This window comes from Doryrhamphus excisus, linkage group LG9 (assembly GCF_037039965.1).
Source record: "Doryrhamphus excisus strain RoL-2023G ecotype Guam linkage group LG9, RoL_Dexc_Guam_v1.1, whole genome shotgun sequence".
NCBI lineage: Eukaryota > Metazoa > Chordata > Actinopteri > Syngnathiformes > Syngnathidae > Doryrhamphus > Doryrhamphus excisus.
The window spans coordinates 17,212,088-17,238,266 of record NC_136365.1 but is presented as its reverse complement, the minus strand read 5'-3'; the positions used below and the strand labels follow the sequence as shown (position 1 = coordinate 17,238,266).

The window sequence follows — 26,179 nt, the reverse complement described above, 5'->3', positions numbered from 1 at the left end:
TTTTATTGCAAGTCTCTTCGAAATATAAACTGTACAAAACAAAAACATATACAGATACATCTTGGTTTATTACAATATCTTTGTACCATTTCAAGCAGTGAAATATATTTTTTTAATATAAATCAAAATCATAAAATTCAAATATGAACTGCAAGAAATGTCTTGAGCCTTTAACTGGTCTTTTAGTCTGTGTTGAAATCCTGAAATCAAATAACTTTTACCCGATATTCTCATTTATTGAAATGCACCAGCATAACCAGGATGCAGCGTTAGCTGAAGGCGCCACGGTCCACGTAGGGATAAGCCAGGAAATCTCCCAGCTTTTTCCCGTCTTTGTCGTAGTGCAGCATACGGAAACACTTGTCGCAAAACAGACATGGGTTACTTGGGGCGAACTGGTCGCCGATGGTGCACCATCTGCAAATGATATTATTTTTTTAAAGTGTGTTTTTGTTAATGCTTTTTTCATAACCTACCTTCCAATGAAGGTGTAGCAAACGGCACATTTATGCATCAAGACCCGGTGCTTGTGTGTCAAGAGCGGGTACAACCTCCGGTCTAGGCAGTCGTCCTTGTGAATCAGTCTGCAAATATTGATGAGGAGACAAGAGGATGAAAGCTTCCAATTGGCTGCAGAGTATCATGAGATTCCCTTTTTCAAGGGCTGCTTTAATGTGTGGTGGTCTTGCTCTTGTCACGACACCAAAAGGATACCGTTGCTTCAGGCGTCTGGGGGTGTGGTATTTACAAACTTGTGCGTGAGTCTCCTGAGACGAGTCATTAAGCAACGTCTTGTAAAAAAGCAGCCAAACAATGTGCTTTCACAGACATTTCTGTGTTTTTAAAGGCTTGGCCGGCTTAAATGACGTAGATTCATGGCAGCACAAAGGGTGAGTTGATTCAGTGAATACAGTCCGAGTGCAGCTACATCAGTCAAAACAACCATCTAGTGCTCACTGGATACTCTGCATTCATAGTCCATCTGCCATCAAAATTGTTAAATTACGAGTATTTTTACCTCCGCCTAGCACAACGTGAAGGTTGTTTTTGCCGGCGCGTATCTGTTTGTATGTTTGTCTGTGTTCGAAATAACTGAAAGTTCTGAATGAAATTGTCAGAAATAGGATATGGAAGAACTGATTAAATGTCAGGTGACCCCGATCCCTGTCTGGGGTTCAACTAATAACCAATAACAATAGCTAACAACCAATAAAATTAGCTAGAGCACTTGTTCAGAACATTTATCCTACCCGGTACATTAGGCTATCATGCTTGATGTTAGCATACTAGCATTTTTTTTTACTATTTTCATGGGTACACACAAGCTAATTGTAACATAATAGCATTTTTAGGCGTTTTCATGGATAGACACTTATATGAATTCTTAGCATTATAGTATTAGCATAGCAGCATTTTAGCCATTTTCATAGGTAGACACAAACAACACTATCATGCTAGATGTTAGCATTGCTAGCATGCTAATAGTAACATAATAGCATTTTTAGGCGTTTTCATGGATAGACACTTATATGAATTCTTAGCATTATAGTATTAGCATAGTAGCATTTTAGCCATTTTCATAGGTAGACACAACACTATCATGCTAGATGTTAGCATTGCTAGCATGCTAATAGTAACATAATAGCATTTTTAGGCGTTTTCATGGATAGACACTTATATGAATTCTTAGCATTATAGTATTAGCATAGTAGCATTTTAGCCATTTTCATAGGTAGACACAAACAACACTATCATGCTAGATGTTAGCATTGCTAGCATGCTAATAGTAACATAATAGCATTTTTAGGCGTTTTCATGGATAGACACTTATATGAATTCTTAGCATTATAGTATTAGCATAGTAGCATTTTAGCCATTTTCATAGGTAGACACAAACAACACTATCATGCTAGATGTTAGCATTGCTAGCATGCTAATAGTAACATAATAGCATTTTTAGGCGTTTTCATGGATAGACATTTATATGAATTCTTAGCATTATAGTATTAGCATAGTAGCATTTTAGCCATTTTCATAGGTAGACACAAACAACACTATCATGCTAGATGTTAGCATTGCTAGCATGCTAATAGTAACATAATAGCATTTTTAGGCGTTTTCATGGATAGACACTTATATGAATTCTTAGCGTTATAGTATTAGCATAGTAGCATTTTAGCCATTTTCATAGGTAGACACAAACAACACTATCATGCTAGATGTTAGCATTGCTAGCATGCTAATAGTAACATAATAGCATTTTTAGGCGTTTTCATGGATAGACAAATGAATTCTTAGCGTTATAGTATTAGCATAGTAGCATTTTAGCCATTTTCATAGGTAGACACAAACAACACTATCATGCTAGATGTTAGCATTGCTAGCATGCTAATAGTAACATAATAGCATTTTTAGGCGTTTTCATGGATAGACACTTATATGAATTCTTAGCGTTATAGTATTAGCATAGTAGCATTTTAGCCATTTTCATAGGTAGACACAACACTATCATGCTAGATGTTAGCATTGCTAGCATGCTAATAGTAACATAATAGCATTTTTAGGCGTTTTCATGGATAGACACTTATATGAATTCTTAGCGTTATAGTATTAGCATAGTAGCATTTTAGCCATTTTCATAGGTAGACTTAATTAAACTAGAATTAAATCTTTCATCAGAAAAAATATAGTTTCTTGGTAAAATCAAATCAAAAATATATATTTCAAGCACAACTTTCACTTTATCACAAATGTAGGTATATTTAGCCACAATTTAGCCTAAATATGTAAACAACTACGCCACAACATGAAAAAACATGTTTTACATGAAAATAACCATTTCTTTACAAATATAACACCATTGGACTATTTATCATTTTCATATGTGTAACTGAACAGAATTTTCTTTTCTAGTTTGCGTTATTTTCCTCTTTCTAGATGCCGTGAACTTCTGTTTTTATGCCAGGGTATTGCCACAGCAGAGAGATCTTTTTCATAACCAACTTCGCGTAGCTTTAGTCATGTTCACTTCTTTAGACAACAAGCTCAGACCGTGTAAAAAAAAAAAAAAAAAAAACATCGCCATTTTAACTCGGTAATTACCAATACCACACAGTCAACAGAATCCTTTTGTGTCAATGAATACGCCCATCTCTGATTAATTCAAATTAATTAAAATCCAAATTAATTGAGGGATGATTCCTAAAAAGTTGGTCTGAGAATTCAACTAAAAACACAGTGATGACTTTAAGCAACTTTTGAGTTTTTTACCTTACATCTGTGATGATGACAACATGCTCGCAGTCTCCTTGATGACAGTAGAGATACGGGAACCCCACTTTGATCTCCAGATCCGCAAACTTTGTGTCCTCCATCTTGGCTTTGCGGTATGATGGGAATTTGTTGGCCTTTGTCCACTTGATTGTGGTCCTGCAGAGATAGCGTTCCAAAATATTCTTTGCTTATACAGTAAGTCATATTAAAAGGTCCCCATTATACTATTTGAAATACATGCTAAGCAGCAATCAGGATGGAGGTTGCGCTTTGATTGCGTTCAAATGCGCGCAGATGCATGCACACACGTAGTTCACTTGCAAATGTGAAAATGGTAAGTAGTTCATGGTGTTATTTTTTGCTAAAACTTACTTATGTTCTACTGCTGCAGAAAAAGGGTAGAAACAAACCAACTAGTCTAATCATTCTTTTGATATATACCATGTCTATATATCCCAAAAGCACAATTATGTGTGAAAAATCAGTCAAAATCATCAAAAATAGCCGGTACCCGAGAAGGACAGGTTTGAAACCTTTAATCATGTGCTACACAAGTTGGTTCCAGTGGTTTAGAACGGATAACCTATATTATAGTGAGTGCAATATTATGGCCTAAATAGTTGCCTCTGTTCTATTTAACCTTATTTTAGTATATGTTTGACCGCAATGATTTAAATGTGCATAAAGACTTCATCAGAGCATCTCTTTCTGGAGCATAGCGTCTTTGGTTTATGTAATCGCATCATTTAATGACAAAAAAGTCTTTCACTGAGTATGACATCTGATAATTCATCCTCACGCAACGGCCTACCATGGATCACGCAGGCTGTTTATCGATCAATCCAATCCACTTTATTAATATAGCACATTTTATAAAGTTTCCAAAGTGCTGCACAAACTAGTAAAATTAAAAAGTAATAATCCAAAACTAAAAGATCATTTAAGAAATGAAATTGGAAAATAGATATTAAAATATTAAAAACAAGAAACAAAGCAATAAAAGTATAAAAAATAAAAACGAAGAACTAAAAGACACAGGACCATACGACTCACTCCGAGTTAAAAGCCAGAGAATAAAAGTGGGTTTTAAGGCGAGACTTAAAGCTTTCGAAGTTGGGGGCCTTTTTTTTTTTTTTACTTGGGAGGGGAGAGAGTTCCATAGTTTGGGGCCAACCACAGAAAAGGCTCGGTCCCCCCTGGTCTTAAGTCTCGTCTTAGGCACCACAAGTTGGAGCTGGCCCTCGGACCTCAGTGACCGCGCTGGAGAGTAAATTTGGATGAGGTCCAAGATGTATTTGGGGGGCCAGCCCATTCAACGCCTTAAAAACAAACAATAAAATCTTAAAATCAATCCTAAAACGAACAGGCAACCAATGCAGGGAGGCCAGAATTGGGGTGATGTGCTCCCCCTTTTTGGTTCCTGGACTAACTATAAGCGGGAGAGAGACTTTTGGCTAATTCCAGAGTAAAGTGCATTACAGTAGTCCAGACGTGATGAAATAAAAGCGTGCATGACTTGCTCAAAGTGTTGCAAAGATAAAAAAGATTTAATTTTAGATAAAAGCCGAAGATGATAAAAACAAGGTTTTATAACTGCATTAATTTGTTTGTTGAGTTTAAAATCACTGTCTATTATGACACCAAGGCTGGTGGCCGAGGGACGAATGCTGTTTTGGAGGGGGCCGAAGTCTATAGGGGGACCTTTATAGTTGAGGAGGATAGCTTCGGTCTTCTCCTCGTTAAGCATTAAAAAGTTCGGTCTTTGCTGGAGCAGCTAAAGATAGCCAAGAAGTCGTCCATTCGTACTCACTCGCTGATGTCGCGACACTCGGGGTATCTCATATCGTTATAGAACACTCCTTCAAAAAAAAAGAAGGCCGACTTGAAGTGATCCTGAAACGCACAAGAAAACAGCACCTCCTGGTAACAGACGTACGACTCGGGGGAGGGAGGGAATGCACGCTATATACACTACACTCACTTTGCTGATGAAGTCCGGCGCCATTTCGGGCGTGTTGCTTAACTCTCCAGACACCTGCAAGTCACTGGCGCAGCAGATGGCATCCCTGAGCTCCGTCAGGCTTTGGGAGCCCAGCAGCAGCAGCGTCACGTGGGGTCTGACATAGACAAACTGCAAGGAAGGGACAAGAGGGTTGACGTTCGGGTCCAAAAATGACAAAAAACAAATCAAGGCTGTTCTCAATGGTTAGATTAGAAGAGTGACAACCCCCCTCCACTGCCAAAAAAATAGACAAGGGTCATTTGAGAACTAAATAACACGCTCAACTTTGACATTAGCTACACATTCTTCCTTTGCCAACACTTGTCAATCCATGGGGTTGTTCCTACTATTTAAGAATGTTGAAGTTTAAACCGGAGGCTGAAATTAAGGAACATGCTCTTGTGTGAAGTGGACTTCCTTTGCCAACACATGTTTATGGAAGTCTATGGAATTTTGACTTGACAATATGATGGAACTACAGGACTTTTTCAGCCTACAAACCACTTCCATCCCTACGACTGATGTTGAGTTTTAGTCTTTCACAATATTAAAGATGTTAAATACACTAATTAATAGGAAATGGTAATTTTAAAAACTGATTTTTATCCTTATGGTTGTCTTGCACACTGGAAGGCACGTTGCTTATTTCCATAATGAGACCAACATGCTGCTAAGTTATCACAGTCCATTTCATAGGAGCAGATCCTTTGACATGTTCAAGAATACCATAATCAATACTTGAGACATAATTAAGGGGGGGGTATTCGTCTGTCGAGGAGGTCTGTTTTTCTTTTTGTAAACTGTTAATTTGTGTGCGTCCAAACCATGACCGCCTGTAATCATTTTCGGGATCAAAATTGAAACCAGGAAAGATGCCGTAATGATATGGTAATGGTTTAATTTCATTTGAACATGCATCAGATTATAATTGAGTTCATCCCATAATCAGTTCACAGTTCCACATGTCCAAAAGGAGTAGGAAGAAGCAAAGCTTATTAAATCCTACCCCTCCATCGGGTACTTTTTACAATCAGTAACCGTTACATTTGTTCACTTCCTGCTTTCCATAATACAGTTTGGTTTTTTTTTTTAAATTTTTGTCCCATACTGAAGTACGGGGTAATATGACCATACTATGACATTATGTGCACCATAGTAACTGTCCATATAGTGATATATATAGCACATCATGACTGGTTCAAGACTCTTCATCCTTGTATTTAGCAAACATCAACTGCTTGTATTGTTTCTTGAATTGGCTCATCGTTGTGCATTGTTTGAGGTCCTTACTCAATCCATTCCATAGTTTGATTCCACATACTGAAATGCTATGGCTTTTTAACGTAGTCCTAGCATATAAGTGTTTCAAATGTACTTCTTCCCTGAGATCATATTTCTCCTCTCTTGTAGAGAAGTATTGGATGACATTTTTAGCTAATTGGTTGTTTTTAGCCTTATGCATTATTTTAGCTGTTTGAAGATGAACTATATCAGTAAGTTTAAGTATTTGTGATTTTAAATAAGGAGTATATGAACAATAACTTTAGCCAACACCTCCCTGACTTCTTGTCCATTGGATTGGCTCTGCAATGTATGGTCTATGATCATGTTATTTGCAATAATAATAACTTTTGCCATGACACTATTATAGGAATGATCCTTCAAATTATGAACACGAGCAAACAAAAAACACAAGGAAGGCACAGTTGCGAACTACTTGAAAATATGTAACATGCTCTTTAGGCATCGCCTTCTTCTTTAGGGACTTACTGTAGGTTAAAAAATATATATAATCCTTAAAAAAGAACGTTGCTCACCTTTTCAAAAGTAGCCGGGTAGTAGGCGTTGATTGTCAGAATGACCTCTCCCTCTGGGATTAGATGTTCCAGCGACTCTGGTCTTATCGCCACGAACAATCGCGCCTTGTTAATACAAATGGAAAAAATTTAACGTTGCTATAAACAAACAGCTATTCCCATCCCAGTCGACTCACCTGCTCATCTGCATAAAGGTCATGTCTGCTCTTGCCAATTTTAAGAGATGCTTTGTAGTCTTGATGCTTCTTCCTTTCACTGTCCAAGACAAATCAAAGTGATTTAAAAGCTGCCACTTAAAATAAATAAAGAAAGAAATGGTCGTACATGAGGGTTTTCAGCGATGCGTCATCGGGTACGACTTCTGGGTCAGGTTGCTGGTCCTCGGAATGGCAATGCAGTGCCGTAGTGCTTAGGCAAGAAGAAAAATATGAAATGTATTTTATAAAGTGTGTGTGTAATTTCAAATGGATCTAAGTCCTGGCTGCATCATACAGTGTATAACAGGAAGTGTCTACTACCTGAATGCTGCAGGTAGAATTTGGATGTCTTATTTCCCGAGTACAGTTGCTGTGGTGGATGTTGTGTTTATGTCCCAGCTGCATTGAATGTGACGGATATTTATGTCAATTTAATGGACAACAAGTTCAGCAGGTGGGATTTGGGGTCTGTTTCCTGACCCCACAACCAAATAATGCGATGGCGGCTGTGTCTATTTCCTGATTCAATTATATGTGATGAAGATTGTGACTATTGAGGGTTGTAGATATTTCCTGTTTACATGCTGACAGCACTATTTAGTCATAAACGATTTGCTTTTTCACTTTTCGTAAAAGTTATGTTGTATGTTATGGTAGCGTACGGTAACGTAAATCGAACATTGTACCTGCATACATCTTTGAGTTCCCGCATCAGGTCGACGCTGACACCCATCTCACGGGCAAAGTTGGCGTGAAAGGTGTCTTCGTTTTCCGCCTTGTAAGAATATTCAGACTGTTTCAGTCTGCTCAGCCATTCCTTTCTGAACGAGTCGACGTGGAACGTTTTTGTATTTCCATCGCCGGGTTCGTAATCTGGGATGTTTGGATTGTGCTCCACTGTCGTTGTTGGCGCCGCCATGTTTACCGGAAAAGGAAATGCGTGCAGAGGATTGTGGGTATTGTAGTAATATAAGCAGCTGATCGCAAATGGCGCTGGAATTACCAAACATCATTCTAAATCATGACAACTTGATAGGTAATGTTAAATGTTACATGGAGGTATTTTATGTTTATATTATGAGTTGAATACACACAAGTAGTCGTTTTCCAGTTGACGTTTTCATGAACATTACACAAAAAATACATTGTTTATATTTTTTTTTAGCTAACTTGCTACTGATCCAATAAAGCAATATTTTCTATTAATTGTTGATAAAGTGCTACAAATACACATTTAGTATGTACATATACATGTATAATATGTATTCTATTACATTTGTAGCATAGAAAACATTGAAAATGTAACATAACATATGAATTATGTAACTGTGACCCCTTAGAGCTCACTCCTATGTCTAGCAATCACCATCACCTGCAATTACATTAGTGCTTTTATGCCTTTTGCTTAGCCAACAGCACTATATACATAAAGCTAATCACGATTTCATGCTCCAGTTTGGCTCTTTTGTTCACTCTTAGATGCTAAAACAACCGGTGGATTGTGTCTTGTAGTATCAGGAGATGTGAGAGTGGGCCGGCTGGTGCTCAGTCCAGCCTTAGTAGCGTATAAATAGTGAGGAAGATCCAAAGAGCATCTAACTCCAAGGAGGACTGCTCAAGAGGCTGCAAAAGGTGCTTGCACAACCTTTACCCAATTTATTTGACAATCACTTTTTATTTGCCAATGGATATGGAAGAATACTCCCAACAACAGGTTAGTATTTTGGTACTAATTCTCTTTGTTTTTTTAATGTTTTTACATTGTAAAAGCCTAAAATAAAATGATAATTTTCTGTGACCTTATATGTAAAAAAAATTGTTTCCAGATGGACCAAGACTGTTCCAGTATTGATGCATTGTAAGTGATTTAATTAAACCTTTTTGTTATATACTGTAATGCTAATCAACATGCAGGGAAGGAATGTACCGTTAGATAAACCAAAGCGAGACAAGGGAATTCCAGTTGTAATGTTATTCCGACACTAGAGGGCAGTAGGTATAACACCATGTTTAACCTTTCATTTAATTGATTGTCGCACAGCACCACAACAAAATATTATTATTTTTTACTTGAAAACGATGTAAATTAATATATTGTATGTATGGATATATATGCTATATAAAGTCGATATATATTTAGCTTATTACATGGCACACTTTCACCACAATTAGTTTGAAAACAATAGAAAATATAATAAGAACATTTAATTACGCTTTATTTTGATAAACAGCACCGGAATCGCCTGTTTACTCAGTTAGCATCAAGAACGCTAGACTTATAACACGACTTCCGCTCGGCTGCAAATGAGCAGCAATGGAGCAGAAAGTCCGCCATGATGGTGAGCAACAACGGTGGACGAGGCCAGGTAGAGAGTCATGTATAATGTATTCCAGGGGTGTCAAACTCATGCCATGGAGGCACTGCAGGTTTTCTTTCGAGGCGGTCTACTGCTGAGTGTATGTTAAGCTAAAAGTCTGGTCAGGACCAGGTTGTGACTTTTTAGCCGAAGTTAGCATGGTTATACAGTATAGCTGCTTTAAAAGAGCGACCTTCGTTGGGAAACCCTGGTATAGAATTAAAAGTTGAAAGTTTGGATTATTCCAAACTATTATTATTATTATATATGGATTATTCCAGTAGCCTTTTCACAGTAAAAATGTTATTGTAATTGTATATTATACAATTATATATATATATATAATATAATATATTATATATATATAATATATTATATATATATATATATTGTAATTGTAAATGTAATTTGTTTATTTCAGTTTTTACAAACCATTTATTGGGAATATATACAAATACAAATTATAAAAATAATTTTATTTACTGATTTAATAATTTATACACTAATTTATAATAATTTTATTTACTTTTTTCATTTTCAATATTAAAAAAGTCGATATCATTAAATAGGTTTATTGTTTTATTTGTTTTCTTTCACATATTTTGAAATATTATTATATGAAATAAAATTGTAATATATTAATGTTAGATAACAATTCAAAATTTTAACCTGAAAAATATTTTTGTAGCCCTGTGATTGGCTGGCGACCAGTCCAGGGTGTACCACGCCTCTCGCCCGAAGACAGCTGGGATAGGCTCCAGCACCCCTTGCGACCCTCGTGAGGAAAAGCGGTAGAAAATGAATGAATGAAAGAAATATTTTTGTGTACATAATTTATATTTGGGCTGCACGGTGTGCGAGTGGTTAGCACGCAGGCCTCACTGCTAGGAGACCCGAGTTAAATTCCGTGTACCCCGGTTTCCTCCCACATTCCAAAAACATGCTAGGTTAATTGGCAACTCCAAATTGTCCATAGGTATGAATGTGAGTGTGAATGGTTGTTTGTCTATATGTGCCCTGTGATTGGCTGGCCATCAAGACAGCTGGGATAGGCTCCAGCACCCCCACAACCCTTGTGAGGATAAGCGGTAGAAAATAAATGAATGAATAATATATATTTTTCCCACTATATAAGACTTTAAAAAAAATACAATATTTTAATTGATGCACCTGTCAATGTATTCCTAACTTTTTGGAATTGGTGATATTCCCTTGAGAAAACCCCAAATGGAGTTAGAGGACGCGTTGAAGGAATGTTCCATCGCCCTGGATCTCTTTCTAAACAACAAGTTTGCTGACGCGTTGGCACTTTTAAAACCCTGGTAAGTCCCACTTTATTCATAGACTTATGACGCACTGTTGTGTTTCAACTCAATATACGGTATATATTTGTCTTTGCTTCAGGAAGAGCCAGAGCATGTACCACGCCATGGGCTACAGCAGCATCCTGGTGATGCAGGCGGGCATGACCTTTGACCCAAAGGACATGGATAGTGCCATGGAGTCACTGAGCGAGTCCCTGCTGACTTGCCAGAGGTAAGGTACGAGATCTGTGACTGAAATGTCCAGTCAGTCACCTTTGTGTTTCCAAACATAGATTCAGAAGAAAAACAGGAATAATGGAGACGCTGGCTAGTCTCTGGTATAGGCAAGCACCTGAAACCCTGACAGAAGGTGAGCCAGTTGACTTGTTTCAGAACAAAAATAAGGAAACACATCTTCACTTTTGTGTTTTATGTCTCATCAGAGGAGATGCACGCAGAGCTTTGCTACGCCGAAGTGCTGCTGCAGAAGGCGGCGCTCACCTTTCTTGACGAAACCATCATCGGCTTCATCAAGGGAGGCATGAGGATCCGAAACAGCTATCAGATTTTTAAGTAAGATACAAAGGACTGTGTATTTTTTAGAAATCTTCATGTGGCAAATGCTCTTAAATCATCAACTTTAATAATCATGTGGAGTGCATGATAAAGTAGAAATAAAAACATAGCCGACTTTGACCACATTTATAGGTCGTTCATGAGCAAACATCTCCCACAACGTTGTAATAGAAACTGTTCAGTCAGCATTAATACAGCTGATGAGGTCATTGTAAACATCATTAAGTGTAAAACCAATGGATCCTCTGTGTGCGTAGGGAGTGTCAAGCCATGGTGAATGCCAGTAAGAATTTGAAAAAGACGAACAAGACAAACATCCACTTCCGAGGAGGTGTCAACATGGGCATTGGATCATTTAATTTGGTGGGAAAACTCACTCATACACACACACACCAGGCTATAAAAACACATAAAACAGTATTTTTTAACCTGTATTTTATTTTAGATGCTCTCGCTACTCCCGGCCAGAGTCCTCAAGCTGATGGAGTTTTTGGGTTTCTCAGGGGACAGGGTAGGCTTGCCTCAAGTCCACCATGCAGCTAAATGGAGATTGTTGTGTGTGTGTTTACAAATGCTGTTATTCCACAGGAGTTGGGCTTGTCCGAGTTGCGAGCGGGAGCATCGAGCGACAGTCTGCGCTCCATCCTGAGCACCTTGACTCTGCTCATGTATCACCTTTACATCTCAGTCATTTTGGGTAAGACGGTCGTTCATTTGACAGAATGTCTTTTGTTGGTTTTTAAACATTTTCTTTCATTTATTCCAAGGCTCCGGTGATGTGGACCTAAGTGAGGCAGAGGCTCTGCTGGAGCCTTATGCTAAAAGGTTCCCAAATGTGAGTTACTGAAGGACTCATGCATCATATTGCACTTGCCTTGTGGAATAATGTAGTTAAAAGCACTAAATCTGTCATGCAATACCAGTTTGTCCCTCAAGAGGTGATAGTGAATCGAAATAGAATCATTTAGCATCTGTTCTTTAGTAATCAGTAGTAGGACATAGGTAAGTTTCAGGAAAATATCGGTTCCCAAGAAGAAAAAGCAACACTTTTTTTTTTACTTTTGTGACAGCTCACACGACTATACCAACATAAACAATACAAAAAAGTGTTGTTTTACATTACAATAACAATTTCTTTACATATATAACGCCATTAACTATTTCCAATTTTCACATTTTACTAAGCTGTGTGCGTGTTTTCCTGCAATGCATAACCTTCTGCACGCTACACTCCTCCATGGTCTTTCACTTCCTTTTTGCTGTGAGGTGTGTTGCAACAATGCAACATTCACAGATGCAACAATCAACAGTTCAGACAATTAAAAACAATGACATTGGACAAGCCCATTCATTTCACAATCCTTTAAATTTAATCATTTTGCAGATCATTCCATGCAAAGGGAGCAGTGTACTGTAATGCTCATTTCAATATTTCAATATTGAACAAAGCAAAATTAGTTCTCAATCAGAAATCACCCCACCCTCTTTATTGCTCTCTGGTTCTACCATATCTTACTTATTGTGTGTAAATATGGGGTAATAACTATAAAAGCAACTATCTTCACTCGCTAAATGTACTGCAAAAAAGGTCAGTAAGGATAATTCATAATGCCGCCTACAGAGAACAGACTAACTCCTTATTTCTAAAATCACAAATACTTGAACTGATATAGTTCATCTTCAAACAGCTAAAATAATGCATAACGCTAAAAATAACCAATTACCTAAAAATGTCATCCAATACTTCTCTACAAGAGAGGAGAAATATGATCTCAGGGAAGAACTACATTTGAAACACTTATATGCTAGGACTACGTTAAAAAGCCATAGCATTTCAGTATGTGGAATCAAACTATGGAATGGATTGAGTAAGGACCTCAAACAATGCACAACGATGAGCCAATTCAAGAAACAATACAAGCAGTTGATGTTTGCTAAATACAAGGATGAAGAGTCTTGAACCAGTCATGATGTGCTATATATATCACTATATTGACACTTACTATGGTACCCATTATGTCATTGGATGCTCATATCACCTCGTACTTTGGTACGTGACAAAAAAACAAAAAAAAACACTTAAACTATATTAGGAAAGCAGGAAGTGAACAAATGTAACAGTTACTGATTGTAAAAGTACCAGATGGAGGGGTAGGATTTAATAAGCTTTGCTTCTTCCTACTCCTTTTGGACATGTGGAACTGTGAACTGATTATGTGATGCATTCAATTGTAATCTGATGCATGTTCAAATGAAATTAAACCATTACCATTACCATTACCATTACCCTTACAGGAATGGAAACTGAACTTCAACATAAACAGTAATGTTCAACAGGGAACTGATGTAAAAAGTGCAATTGCCTGCAGTGCAGTTCACTGAATCCATGCATGTATTATCCACAGGGGGCTCTGATCGTTTTCTACAGTGCGAGGATTGCCTTGCTCAAAGGAAACATCACACTGGTGAGGACCTCTTATAAGTACATCATGAAACATCTGCCTACACTTTAGTTGCACTTGTTTGACGGTTGTTTGTGTTTCTGTGTGTGAAGGCTCAAGAAAAGTTCCACGCGTGTATTGCCGCTCAGCAGGAGTGGCGTCAGATCCATCACCTGTGCTACTGGGAGCTGATGTGGGCCTACTCCTTTGAACAGAACTGGAGGGAGGCGTACCATTACGCTGACCTGCTCTGTAAAGAAAGCAAGTGGTCACAGGTGACAGTTGGAAACTTTTAGTACCGTAAAGTTTGTGGTAGAATGGGTGTAAACGTCCCTTTTTCGTTGTTGTTAGAATGTTAGGCACCTGTTGGCCAGCTAAGCACTCCTCAGACAGAGATTATCTATGCACAGATAAAACAAAAGGGTGCATTTTTTTCCAAGGTGAAAGGTCTTCTGTGTGTGTTATGTCTCTGTGATAGACATACTTTGTCTAAGACAGAGTGGAAGATATTCCATTCCTAACATATTTCAGGTTTCTTGACCCACCACTTCTCTTCAGTGGTTACTTAAAGATGCAAAATTGGTTAAAATAGGTATTTCCTATGACGTCCATTGTTTGCTAGCTCATATTAACTCATTTTCGTGCGCTAGAATGCACAGAAAAGGGAAAGACAGGATTGGGAATGATGAATTTTGTTGACTCTAGCCTACCATGTTGATGAAAACACAATGTTAAATTTGTTGAAGACTCTATTTAGTCTTCAATGTTTACGAAAACACTTTGTTTATTGGGTTTTTTGATTATGCTAAATTGTCAAAAATGTAAATTTGTTGTGTAACTCGTAACTAACTTGGATTTTTTTTTTAGATGTTATCATTTATATATACCGTATTTTCTGGACTATAAGTCGCACAAGGCCAAAAATGCATAATTAGGTAGAAAAAAAACATACATAAGTCGCACTGGAGTATAAGTCGTATTTTTTGCGGGTAATTTATTTTATGACCAAAACAGACATTACGTCCTCTTGGAAGGCAAATTCTAACAATAAAAGAATAGAGAACAGGCTGAATAGGTGTAAGATATGCTAACACAATGGTTATTCAGCTACACAAAAAATAAACATAAACAGAAAAGGTGTCCAGTGTTTATGTAACATAAACAGTTTTTTTCATTTATAAGTCGCTCTGGAGTATAAGTGGCAGGAACAGCCAACCTATGAAAAAAAGTGTGACTTATAGTCCGGAAAATACGGTAATTCTTTTATTATTTTTATGATTTTATTATTAACTAATGTGTCTTTGATGTTGACAAAAGACTACGTTAAGTTTGTTGGAGAAGGTACATAACGCTAACTCGTGTTTACAAACAACCAATAGTCTACAAAAAACAAACATTCATCTTCGGTGGTTGTGTTTCCTTGCAGGCCGTCTATGTATTTCAGAAGGCTTCCATACTGAGCATGCTCCCAGAGAAGGAAGTGAAAAAACTGGGTGAAAATGTGGGGGACTTATTCAGGTAATGGAGAACAACAGGATGTAGCGTTTTAATACGGAAGTGAAGGTTTAAATGTGACACATTTCAGGGAGGTGGACGGTCTGAGGATGAGGATGGCTGGAAAGTCCATTCCTACTGAAAAGTTTGCCGCCAAGAAGGCTCAGAGATACACCTCCTCTAAGCCTGTCAAACTATCCGTCCCAGCTCTGGTCAGTACACTTTTATGTTGTCATTTTAATCAAATAGCTGTGCCATGAAAGTCATATTATAAGCAAACAACTGTGATTCTTTCATCGGCTGCAGGAGATGATGTATGTGTGGAATGGTTTCACTATCGTTGGCAAAAGAGCCGACTTGACCGAAAGCATTCTGGAGACTTTACACAAAGCAGAAGATGAGCTCAAGTATAATCCAGGTGAGGACACTGTAGAAAAAAATGTATGTTACTAGTGACTTTTTAAACATTTTTATTTCATGATGTGCTATACATATCACTATATTGACAGTTACTATGGTACCCATTATGTCATTGGATGGTCATATCACCTCGTACTTCGGTATGATAAAAAAAATTAAAAAAAAAAAACTTAAACTATATTAGGAAAGCAGGAAGTGAACAAATGTAACAGTTACTGATTGTAAAAGTACCAGATGGAGGGGTAGGATTTAATAAGCTTTGCTTCCTCCTACTCCTTTTGGACATGTGGAAATGTGAACTGATTATGTGATGCATTCAATTGTAATGTGATGCATGCAACCATTACCATTACCATGTTTTCTAATTTCCAGACCCATCAGAATACCACCTGGATGACCAGTGTGTTGTTCAGCTCCTCAAGGGTTTGTGTCTGAGGCAGTTAGGGCACTTGGACCAGGCTGAGATCTGCTTCAACCGTGTCATCGCCAGGTCAGCTGGGACTGTTTTGGGTTTTTTTTGGGCTAAATTTGGTGTGCGGCTTGATGCTAGAAAAATGTGATCATGTGTCAACATTTCAAAGAACACGCAAAATGGTTTATCATTGCAGTGAAAGTGACCTGAGGTATGACACCTACCTGGTGCCGTTCACCATGTACGAGCTGGGCCTGCTACACAAGCAGAGAGGCGACATCGACAAAGCCATCTCTGTCATCGAATGCGCCAAGTAAGTTGTCCTGTTAAACTTTATTTTCATTTTTCACCAAAGAAGAAACCCTAACTAGGTGATGATGATTTTTTTTAAGGATGGACTACAAGGACTACAGCATGGAGTCACGGTTACACTTCCGCATCCACGCTGTGCTCAATAGCATGGGCTCCTTTGCAGCTAAAATGCCACCCTCGCGTACACCAGCTTGAGTGGTTCCATGACGGGAGCGTGTACTGTATGAATGGAGAGAGACGTAGGAGGAGGATGAGTCCTGTGTAGGCACTCCTACTTCCCAATAGTCATCTTGTTAGTAGTCGGCTTGTTGACACAATACAGTTTTGTACCATAACTGTGAGGCTTCTGTAATGTACTTTCTTATCTATGCCATCTCTTTATCCATCCATATAGCTATTTTGTATTCAGACAAGTAGCCGGGTACACCCTGGACTGGTCGTACCTTTGTTTTGTTATACATATTATCTTAGCAAGGAATATGATACAGTATGTTGATGTATTTTGTAAATAAGCATTCATTTTTGTCCTCAGACTTTGGGGGAAATGGCCTTTTTTGCAGTCGTGTTCATTCATTTTGACACATATATGATATAACAATATTATTAACGCCTATTTCAATAATGAAGCTGTTGTATATTTGCATGCTCAGGATTTCAATTATGTTACATGCAGTGTTTTTTGTAATTCAAAACTAAAATAAATGCTTTTGAATCAGAGGCTACTTTGTTCAAAATTGATTCCGTCCATACCATTCTATGCGTATGTTTAAATGTGATTGTTTTCGTATCTCCACCTTTTTAAACAAATTACAATATATTATTTTGACAAATCGTTGCTGGTGAATTTCAGCAGGCTGGTTTAAAAAAGCTCAAGTATATGACCCACCAGCTGTAGTTTGCCCTTATCTAATTTATATAATGATAAAGCTAATATTTAATGTACTCTTGTACATAGCTTAACATAATTAAAACAAAAAATATATGGGTTTATATTAATGAAATTATTGTAATTTAATTGGAAATCATTAAGGGTGGGGCTTTGCACAGCACTTTGATATATTTCGAGTAAAAATTATATATGAATTAATACATATTTATCCATGTGTTAAAAAAATTAAAGAAGAATCATAGTTTTAAAAAAATGCACAATGATAACATGATAGGATGCGCAACATAAACCCAGACATTGAAGTACTATGATACACTACTCTTTTTGTAATATAAATTATAGTAGTCTTCAAAGCTGATTTATTTTCTGGCTGTACTATTTTTACTAGTTATTATTTGTAAAACCAGAATGTAGTGTCCATTGAGTCTCAACGTGCTGTTATGGGGCAATCCAGAGGTCACGTGGTGTGTCAGGTGACCAGCCGGGCAGGAAGGAGGAAGGAAGGAGGAAAGAAGAAGATGGAAGGGAACAGAGACGAGGCTGAGAAATGTGTCAACATCGCCTCGAAAGCCATGGAGGCTGGAGACAACGAGAAGGCGCTCAAGTTTCTCCATAAAGCGCAAAAGCTCTTCCCGACAAACAGAGCTAAAGGTAACGAGGCGGTGTGTTGTTTCAGCTTGATTGGTTGGGTTCCGCCAACATACCTGGGGTGGGGGGGTGTTTAGTAGTTCATAAGCAGATTTGGACGCGTACTGTATTTATGAACATCACTCGACATTGTAAGCGCCATCTTTGACGTGCGGGTTACAACTAAAACATGTCACGCCGGACGTGAGCCGCTATTGCCGCTGTAAGCTAAACAGCTAAGCTAAACTAATATGTAGCCGGGCGTGCGGTTGGCGTAACTTTAAAATAGCGTCGCTTTAGAATAATATATAATGTCATAACGAGGTAGTTTCCGCTGATAATACCAAGCTAACTACCGCTATGTAATTGTCCAGTGTAGTAAGAACCTTCTCTGCTAGCTTAAACCTTAAAACGTCAGTTCTCAGTCCGAATAATCGCAGCTGTGACGTCATATCCATTGCGCCACCTGCCAAGTGAGTTTTAATGCTGCCTCCATTGATCTTGAACCACTCTCTCTTTATTAGAACCTTACATTCATTCATACATCCATCTATTTTTCCATTTTCTATACGACTTGACAATTCCGGGTCAAAAATGTGTCACGTTTTGATACTTTGACATGAGCACTTCTATATCAGTGTAAAATGTTGAACCCCTTGTTGCTACTATTTAGTCTAATAGTATTATGTGACTATACATGTGACTATACATGTTGCCTGTTTTAGAGTAAAACTATCCATCTGTTTTCTATGCCGCTTATCCTCAATAGAGTCACTGGGTTATGATGGACTCTATGCCAGCTGACTTTGGCCACCCAATCACAGGGCACATATAAACAAACAACCATTCACACTCACATTCATACCTATGGACAATTTGGAGTCGCCAATTAACCTAGCATGTTTTTGGAATGTGGGAGGAAACCGGAGTACCTGGAGAAAACCCACGCATGCACGGGGGGGGGGACATGCAAACTCCACACAGAGATGCCTGAGGGTGGAATCAAACTCGGGTTTCCTAGCTGTGTTGCCTGCGCACTAACCACTCATTCACCGTGCAGCTCATAATAATAATTAGATCACTGTAATGTAGGTATGTTTTGCTGATGTGTTGAAAAGTTTTCCTGCCAATACCAGAGTACATATAGATAAACAACCATTCCCACTCACATTCATTCATCCACTCACCTATGGACAATTTGGAGTCGCCAATTAACCTAACATCCATGTTTTTGGAAAGTGGGAGGAAAGTGGAGTACCACGCACAGGAAGCGAAGACCACTAAGCACGGGGAGAACATGCAAACTTCACACAGAGATACCCAAGTAGAGAATCAAGCACAGGTCTTTCGGATTTCCATACAGTGTTGCCAAAATGCTAACCACTTGTTCATCGTGCAGCTAAATGTAAAACTAATAATCAATCAATAAACAAATCAAATATTTTTTTATAGTTTTGATATAAAAATGTGTTGTAAATATAGAGTATAATTTGAAAGACCAGGGTGATGATAGCACAGGTGTATTCAACGTGCAGCATTATTAAATATACTTTTTTTTTTTACTACATAAAAAAGGAGGGCTTGCATCTCCTTCATTGTTGTTATTGTAAGCTCAGCTTTTGCCACATTGTACTGAGAAGCCAGGACACATCTTTGCCATCACTGCTGTCTTTTGTGGTGCCGTCACAAAAAAAAGCAACTTTTGCCTTTGAAGCTATCAGCCCGAATGGAGCAAATGAGGTCATCATGTTTTCATGTTCCTTTCAGCCTTGTTGGAAGCTTTAACCAAGAACGGGAGCTCAGCAGCTCATGGAGCGTATCGCAGACAGGCTGCAGACAATGCGGAAAACGGCGGCGCACAAACGGCAAGGGAGCGCACGCATGAGTCTGGAGGAGGCGAGTCCTCGAAGGGGTTCACGCAAGACCAGCTGGAAGGCGTTCAAAGGTGAGCAGCCCAGATAGAGGATAATGTGTGCACTGTGACTACAACACTACTTATGTTTTGGCGAGCTAGCATCATCAAGGTTAAAGGGGACCTATTATGCTTTTTCCACTTTTCTGATCTATAAATGTAGCTAGAATGTTGTATTCTTGTGTTAAACAATGCCAAAGTTTCAGATAATGAGGTTTGTGATTAAATTTGACATGGCTCCCGTGAGGAAAAGCGGTAGAAAATGAATGAATGAATGAATGGCTCTAAACGCTCGGTTTCAGAGGGTGTTGTAAAGCGGGAGGTTTGTGATGTCACAGATGGGCGGGTTTCCTTGTATGGCGTGTGCTGTAGACACAAGCCCAAGCTCTGCTTCTGTGTTTACGTTGTTAACCATGGCTCGTTTTTCTTTGGGTCCAAGGGACAGCGACATTTGTTTAAAATTCCTAATGACCCCACAAGTGGTTGGACTTCCTGATTCCCTATCAGCAAAAGATGTTAATTTGTCAACAGCATTTCACACTGGACTGTTTCGTGAACATTGGCAAATATGCAGCTGGACTAACCGACAAACTGTTGATGAAGCCTGTCGCCTTCCAACGTTACTTGGGCGTGTGGGAGTCAGAAGACCAACGAGAATTTATCAGTGTCCTCACTGATAAATTGTCACTCCGTGGGTGCAAAACATTAAAACAGACCGTTTTCGTGGGAATCCAAAGAAATACAGCTGGAATAGGTGCAAACTTTGGAGGATCTGGAAAGCTTTCTGTGTGTAGCTGCTCTATAGGAGTCCACAACTCCATACAAAGGGCCGGAAAATGAGCATGATAGGTCCCCTTTGAGATGTGTCGTTATCTTGAGACAGAATGGATTTCAGTAGCAGGCAGCAACCACCTGAGCTGTTTGCTCAGGCCTTTCAAATAGGTAAACAGAAAGACAAATAGTTGATTAAATATTCTAATAATTCGTATATATTTATACAGAGAGAAAGTGTGAGGTTTAATTAGCATGTACAGGACATTTCTGGCCATTGTATTCTCTGCACTGTTGTGTAAGCACAGCTGTTACCATGGGAACTCACTGTGCAGGGGCTAGTGAGGGAGGTTAAATATGTTACACAGGGAACCAATGCATGTTCTATTTTTAGACTACAAGATCGGAGCAAAAAAAAAAAACACTGTATGGTACACAGCACCACTCTACTCGCTATTGATGCTTTTCCATGGGACTAGCAGGTACTTTGAGGTACTATAAGTTAGCGAGTAGATTCAGTAAGCTAGAACACATAAGAAATAAACACCCGTTCTAACGGTACATATTGTTGCGTCCTTGGACATTCGATATGGTAATGGTAATGGTTTTATTTCATTTGAATATGCATCAGATTACAATTGAGTGCATCCCATAATCAGTTCACAGTTCCACATGTCGAAAAGGAGGAGGAAGAATCAAAGCTTATTAAATCCTACCCCTCCATCTGGTACTTTTACAATCAGTAACTGTTACATTTGTTCACTTCCTGCTTTCCATAATACAGTTTACTTTTACAATCAGTAACTGTTTAATTTGTTCACTTCCTGCTTTCCATAGTACACTTTAAGTTTTTTTTTTTTTTTTTTTTAAATAACGTACCTCAGTCTCAGTATACAGTCTCCACTTTTGCTGTAGTTCTCCAGTTTTGAAATTTGAACCTGTTTAGCTTCAGGAGTGACAAGACTCGCGTAAAAGTAGATGTAGATTAACTGTTCCTCGTTTTGATCTCAGAATAAAGCGCTGCAAGGACTACTATGAAGTGCTTGGTGTCAGCAAAGAGGCCGGTGATGATGATCTCAAGAAGGCCTACCGAAAACTGGCCCTCAAGTTCCACCCGGACAAGAACCACACCCCTGGAGCAACAGAGGCCTTTAAAAGTACGTCTTTTTCTCGTTGATATTATTTTACCTGCTATCAAACAAACACTATACAATGCGCATCCCTGCAGAGATTGGTAACGCATATGCAGTGCTGAGCAACCCGGCCAAAAGACGGCAGTATGACGTCACTGGAGGGGAGGAACCCAGCGGAGCGGGTCACTCTCACGGCAACGGCGGTGGCTTCGACTTCCACAGAGGCTTTGAGGCTGACATCACACCTGAGGACCTCTTCAACATGTTCTTTGGAGGAGGATTCCCTTCATGTAAGAATACACAGACTCTCAGAACAACCCACACAAACATAACAGAATGGGCAATTTAATTGATAGAACAATGACTTAGAAAGTGCAGAATAATAATTGCAATAGCTTTTGAGTCTTAATATTGTCACATTATGCTTGCCATATTGAGTCTGGCTACTCCAAAATGAAAATATAACTGGCTGGAGGAAGCAAGTCTGAAAAAGTGGGCATTGTTAATGGAACAAAGTGGCTAATTTAATTTTAAAAATATTCATTCATTTTCGACCGCATATCCTCACGAGGGTCGCGAGGGGTGCTGGAGCCTATCCCAGCTGTCTTTGGGCGAGAGGCGGGGTCCACCCTGGACTGCTGGCTAGCCAATCACAGGGCACATATAGACAAACAACCATTCACACTCACATTCATACCTATGGACAATTTTGCCAATTAACTTAGAATGTTTGGAATGTGTGAGGAAACCGGAGTACCCGGAGAAAACCCACACATGCACGGGGAGGACATGCAAACTCCACACAGAGATAACCGAGGGTGGGATTGAACTCGGGTCTCCTTGCTGTGAGGTCTGCGCGCTAACTACTCATCTGCCGTGCAACCCATTTTAAAACCAATTCTGAGAAAAAGAGCATACTAATAGAGCATACTAATAGCTAATGTTTTGTTAGCAATGCAGGTCTTTCCATGTGAGAGCCTGAAGAGCATCAAAACGCTTTGCATGAATGCACAACTTAACTGTGCACATCTTGGTTTGTGCAGCGAGCTCACACACCTTCACCAACGGCAGGACGAGCTACAGCCATCACCCAGACTACCGACAAGAGAGGACGGAAGAAAGAGGAGATGTACGTGAATGGAGTCTTCCTGTATGCGCGTACACATGCTTGAAACCAAAGTGATTTATCTCTGCAGGGTGGATTCTCAATGTTCATTCAGCTGATGCCCATTGTGGTCCTGATCTTGGTGTCAATACTCAGCCAGATGATGGTATCTCCTCCTCCATACAGCCTCTACTCTCGACCGTAAGGCCACATACACACACAAAGTAACACCACACTGGGCAAAGTATTGACTCCATGAATCCCTTTCCAGGTCCACAGGTCAGACGGTAAAGCGGCAGACGGAAAACCTGCACGTAGTCTACTATGTCACCAGAGATTTCAAGTCTGAATATAAAGGATCTGCGTTGCAGCAGATTGAAAAAAATGTGGAGGACGACTATGTGTCCAATGTCAGGAATAACTGTTGGAAGGAGAGACAGACAAGTGAGTGATCAATAAGCCTTGTTAACACAACAGATCCATCCAAGTAGCTACATTAGAGCCATATGGTTACAGTAGATCCCACATTGGTCCTCCTTTTGACAATTGCTTTCACACGTTTTTATCATTATATTATACATTCAGCACTTACTGGTTGCCTGGCTGAGATCGCCTACTGCGATATCTGAGGCATGTCGAAGGTACCGTCTATGGCAGGGGTCTCAAACTCAATTTACTTGGGGGCCACTGGAGCTAGGGTCTGGGCGAGACTGGGCCGCATCAGGTTTTCCAAAAAAAAACAAAAACCATTAAAAATTATATTATTATTAAAAACAAAAAAATTTTAAAAACTTTGCTTTGGTTCCAATTTTCTCCAAGAAAATCTCTGATAAAACATTCCACTGTTCTCAAATATCTTACTTTTTATTTTTCTACACAAAATAAGATGAAAAATAAATAAACAAATCAAGAATAAAGAAAATCAATCAATCAGTAATAAATAAATATAATAATAATAATAATAAAACGGCAAATAATAAAAACTTAAGAAACCACATATAGTTGGTGGGTAGACAAATTATTTTTTCAGATTAAAATTAACAAAGTTAAAATTATTAGAGCCCTGTAGACATGACAAAACACGACTATAGTCTTTTTATTTACAACATATTGCGCAACTGCAGGGTCTTGAGACACATGCTAACTCGCAAACTCGTGAGCTAGCGACCTAAACGGTAGCCTTCAAGTTATTTCCTTTAAACTTAAAAAGCCAAAAACTTACCACTTCCACACGGATAGGGAGGATAACTATTAACAGTTATTTAACCTTTAACATGAACATTAATCAAACGTAATAATTTTTTCTGGGTACATGATACCATACAGCATCCATATCAAACTTGCGCGGGCCGCACTAACATTAAACTTTCATATCAAGGCGGGGGCCTCAAACTAGGGCCGCATGTTTGAGACCCCTGGTCTATGGTTCTTTGTTACATAAAGAACTCCCACAATTTAAAAAAATATATGTAGAATAGGAGGAACCTGCGACTCTGAACTAAATCTTTTCACATTTAAATGTATAAATAACTTTACACTCAAACATAGGCTGAGGTTGCACACAATTAGAGTGAAATAAAAGCGTCCCCTGCTGGTTGCTTTTACTACTGAACTCCACTATGCCAGCATTGCTTCAAACGTTAGCTATTGTTATGATTTATAGCTATGAGTAATCTGTATTTTATTAGCAACCTCTCCATGTCTAATGTTATTGTGGTGGTTTTCCTCCAGAAACGGACCTGTTGTATGCCGCCAAGGTGTACAGAGACGATCGCATGCGCAAGAAGGCAGAGCTCATGACCATGGACAACTGCAAGGAGCTGGACAGACTAAATAACCTCTTTAGAGGCGGATGAGTTCGTCGGTTAGACACTGTTAGATCTTTTAAATATATATGAATAGATGTGTATGTTCATGTTGTTTTTTTTAAAGAATGACATTATCTTTACACAAGGTGCAACCTCTAAACATAAATAACAAAAACCCTACTGAAAACAATTAGCTCTAATGTTGAAAGTTCGAAACCTCACTCTTCATGTTCACCTCACCTCTTAAAGAAGACATCAACATTCCGGAGAAAGACTGTTTTCCCATGCTCCTGACGCAGGAAGGTAAGGATGCTTGTGCTTTTTAGTAGGGAACACATCCACTTCCTTGTTGTTTAAAGCAAAGCCACCAGTCAGCTTACAGCATGATCCGCTTGACCTCAATTTAGACAAAGTCTGTTTTATCTATATCTGTGGAATGAATGAAAAAAAAAACACTTGATCATAACAGACATGGAAGCATCTAATTGCTCCACAATTAATGTGAAGATGAGAAATTGAAGCCAATTGATGCCGTACATTTTCATGTTTGAATGTTGGAAGTTTATGCAGTTATTTAAGTAATTATAGAAGATACTGGTTTTCTTCAAAGCTCGCTTATCATTGAAATAAAGTAATACTATTATTGTTACCTGGAAGTGTTTCTTTGTGAATAATATTATTATTCTTAGTGTGCACATTTACATTCCCATATTGGAGAACATATAGGTTCATGTGTAGGTGTCTCAGAAACTGCATACCGTGTTTCATAATCATCAGACCACACACCTGCAGGAAATATCCTTCATTCCTGTATTTTACATGTAATTTAATATTATTTGTCAACTTCAGTTTTACTTTTCTGGCCGTTTTTACTAGTTGCGTCACCCAACACCAAAGAGAGTATACAATAAAAGAGAAGAGTCGGCATGCACTTCCGTATTAGGCCGTGGGCGGGTTTGGCCGCCATTTGTATTTGTTTATTTAATCAATTACAGGTATTGTGTTTTATTATATAGGCCCCAGCATACCCCCGCTACCCTAGTGAGGATAAATGGTAAAGAAAATGGATGAATGTTTTAATATTACTTTGTATGTCGGTTCAGTGTTTGTAACACTCAAAGGAAGGGAAAAGGGGCAAATGAAAGGAAAACGTTTCTTTGATTCTGCTGTTCAAGTTTTTATTGACATCATGTAGGTCATATTTGTGCAGTATAATGGATTTTTACTCATTTCTGAATATACATATGTTCATTGTGTTCACAAAATAATATTCGTTAGTTTTATCAAAGTGTATGCACAGTGTATAACTTCATTTTATACAGTTCAGAG

General features: G+C 38.6%; 3 protein-coding genes across 3 annotated transcripts; 2 read left to right on the top strand and 1 right to left on the bottom strand.

Moving 5' to 3' along the window:
• Positions 1 to 4: 4 nt before the first annotated feature.
• On the bottom strand, positions 5 to 8,239 carry snapc3 (small nuclear RNA activating complex, polypeptide 3). The gene is made up of 9 exons (XM_058065574.2): positions 7,976 to 8,239; positions 7,417 to 7,500; positions 7,269 to 7,347; positions 7,093 to 7,197; positions 5,255 to 5,404; positions 5,084 to 5,166; positions 3,271 to 3,429; positions 477 to 584; positions 5 to 417 (listed from the first exon to the last, which is right to left on the bottom strand). Exons 1-9 carry the CDS (start codon positions 8,206 to 8,208, stop codon positions 270 to 272), a joined length of 1,149 nt encoding a protein of 382 aa, XP_057921557.2. The 5' UTR covers positions 8,209 to 8,239; the 3' UTR covers positions 5 to 269.
• Positions 8,240 to 10,868: 2,629 nt separating this feature from the next.
• Positions 10,869 to 17,272, top strand: LOC131124628 (tetratricopeptide repeat protein 39B-like). The gene is made up of 16 exons (XM_078793088.1): positions 10,869 to 10,968; positions 11,051 to 11,182; positions 11,244 to 11,320; positions 11,394 to 11,523; positions 11,784 to 11,889; positions 11,972 to 12,037; positions 12,115 to 12,223; positions 12,294 to 12,361; positions 13,932 to 13,991; positions 14,081 to 14,242; positions 15,394 to 15,485; positions 15,553 to 15,673; positions 15,768 to 15,879; positions 16,254 to 16,371; positions 16,490 to 16,606; positions 16,686 to 17,272. Exons 1-16 carry the CDS (start codon positions 10,874 to 10,876, stop codon positions 16,798 to 16,800), a joined length of 1,680 nt encoding a protein of 559 aa, XP_078649214.1. The 5' UTR covers positions 10,869 to 10,873; the 3' UTR covers positions 16,801 to 17,272.
• A 685-nt stretch (positions 17,273 to 17,957) lies between these two features.
• dnajb14 (DnaJ heat shock protein family (Hsp40) member B14) lies at positions 17,958 to 25,499 on the top strand. Its single transcript, XM_058075487.2, has 8 exons — positions 17,958 to 18,145; positions 19,889 to 20,066; positions 21,816 to 21,961; positions 22,033 to 22,227; positions 22,981 to 23,066; positions 23,134 to 23,243; positions 23,314 to 23,486; positions 24,774 to 25,499. The coding sequence occupies exons 1-8, from the start codon at positions 18,013 to 18,015 to the stop codon at positions 24,896 to 24,898; spliced, it is 1,146 nt and encodes a 381-aa protein (XP_057931470.2). The 5' UTR covers positions 17,958 to 18,012; the 3' UTR covers positions 24,899 to 25,499.
• Positions 25,500 to 26,179: the final 680 nt, after the last annotated feature.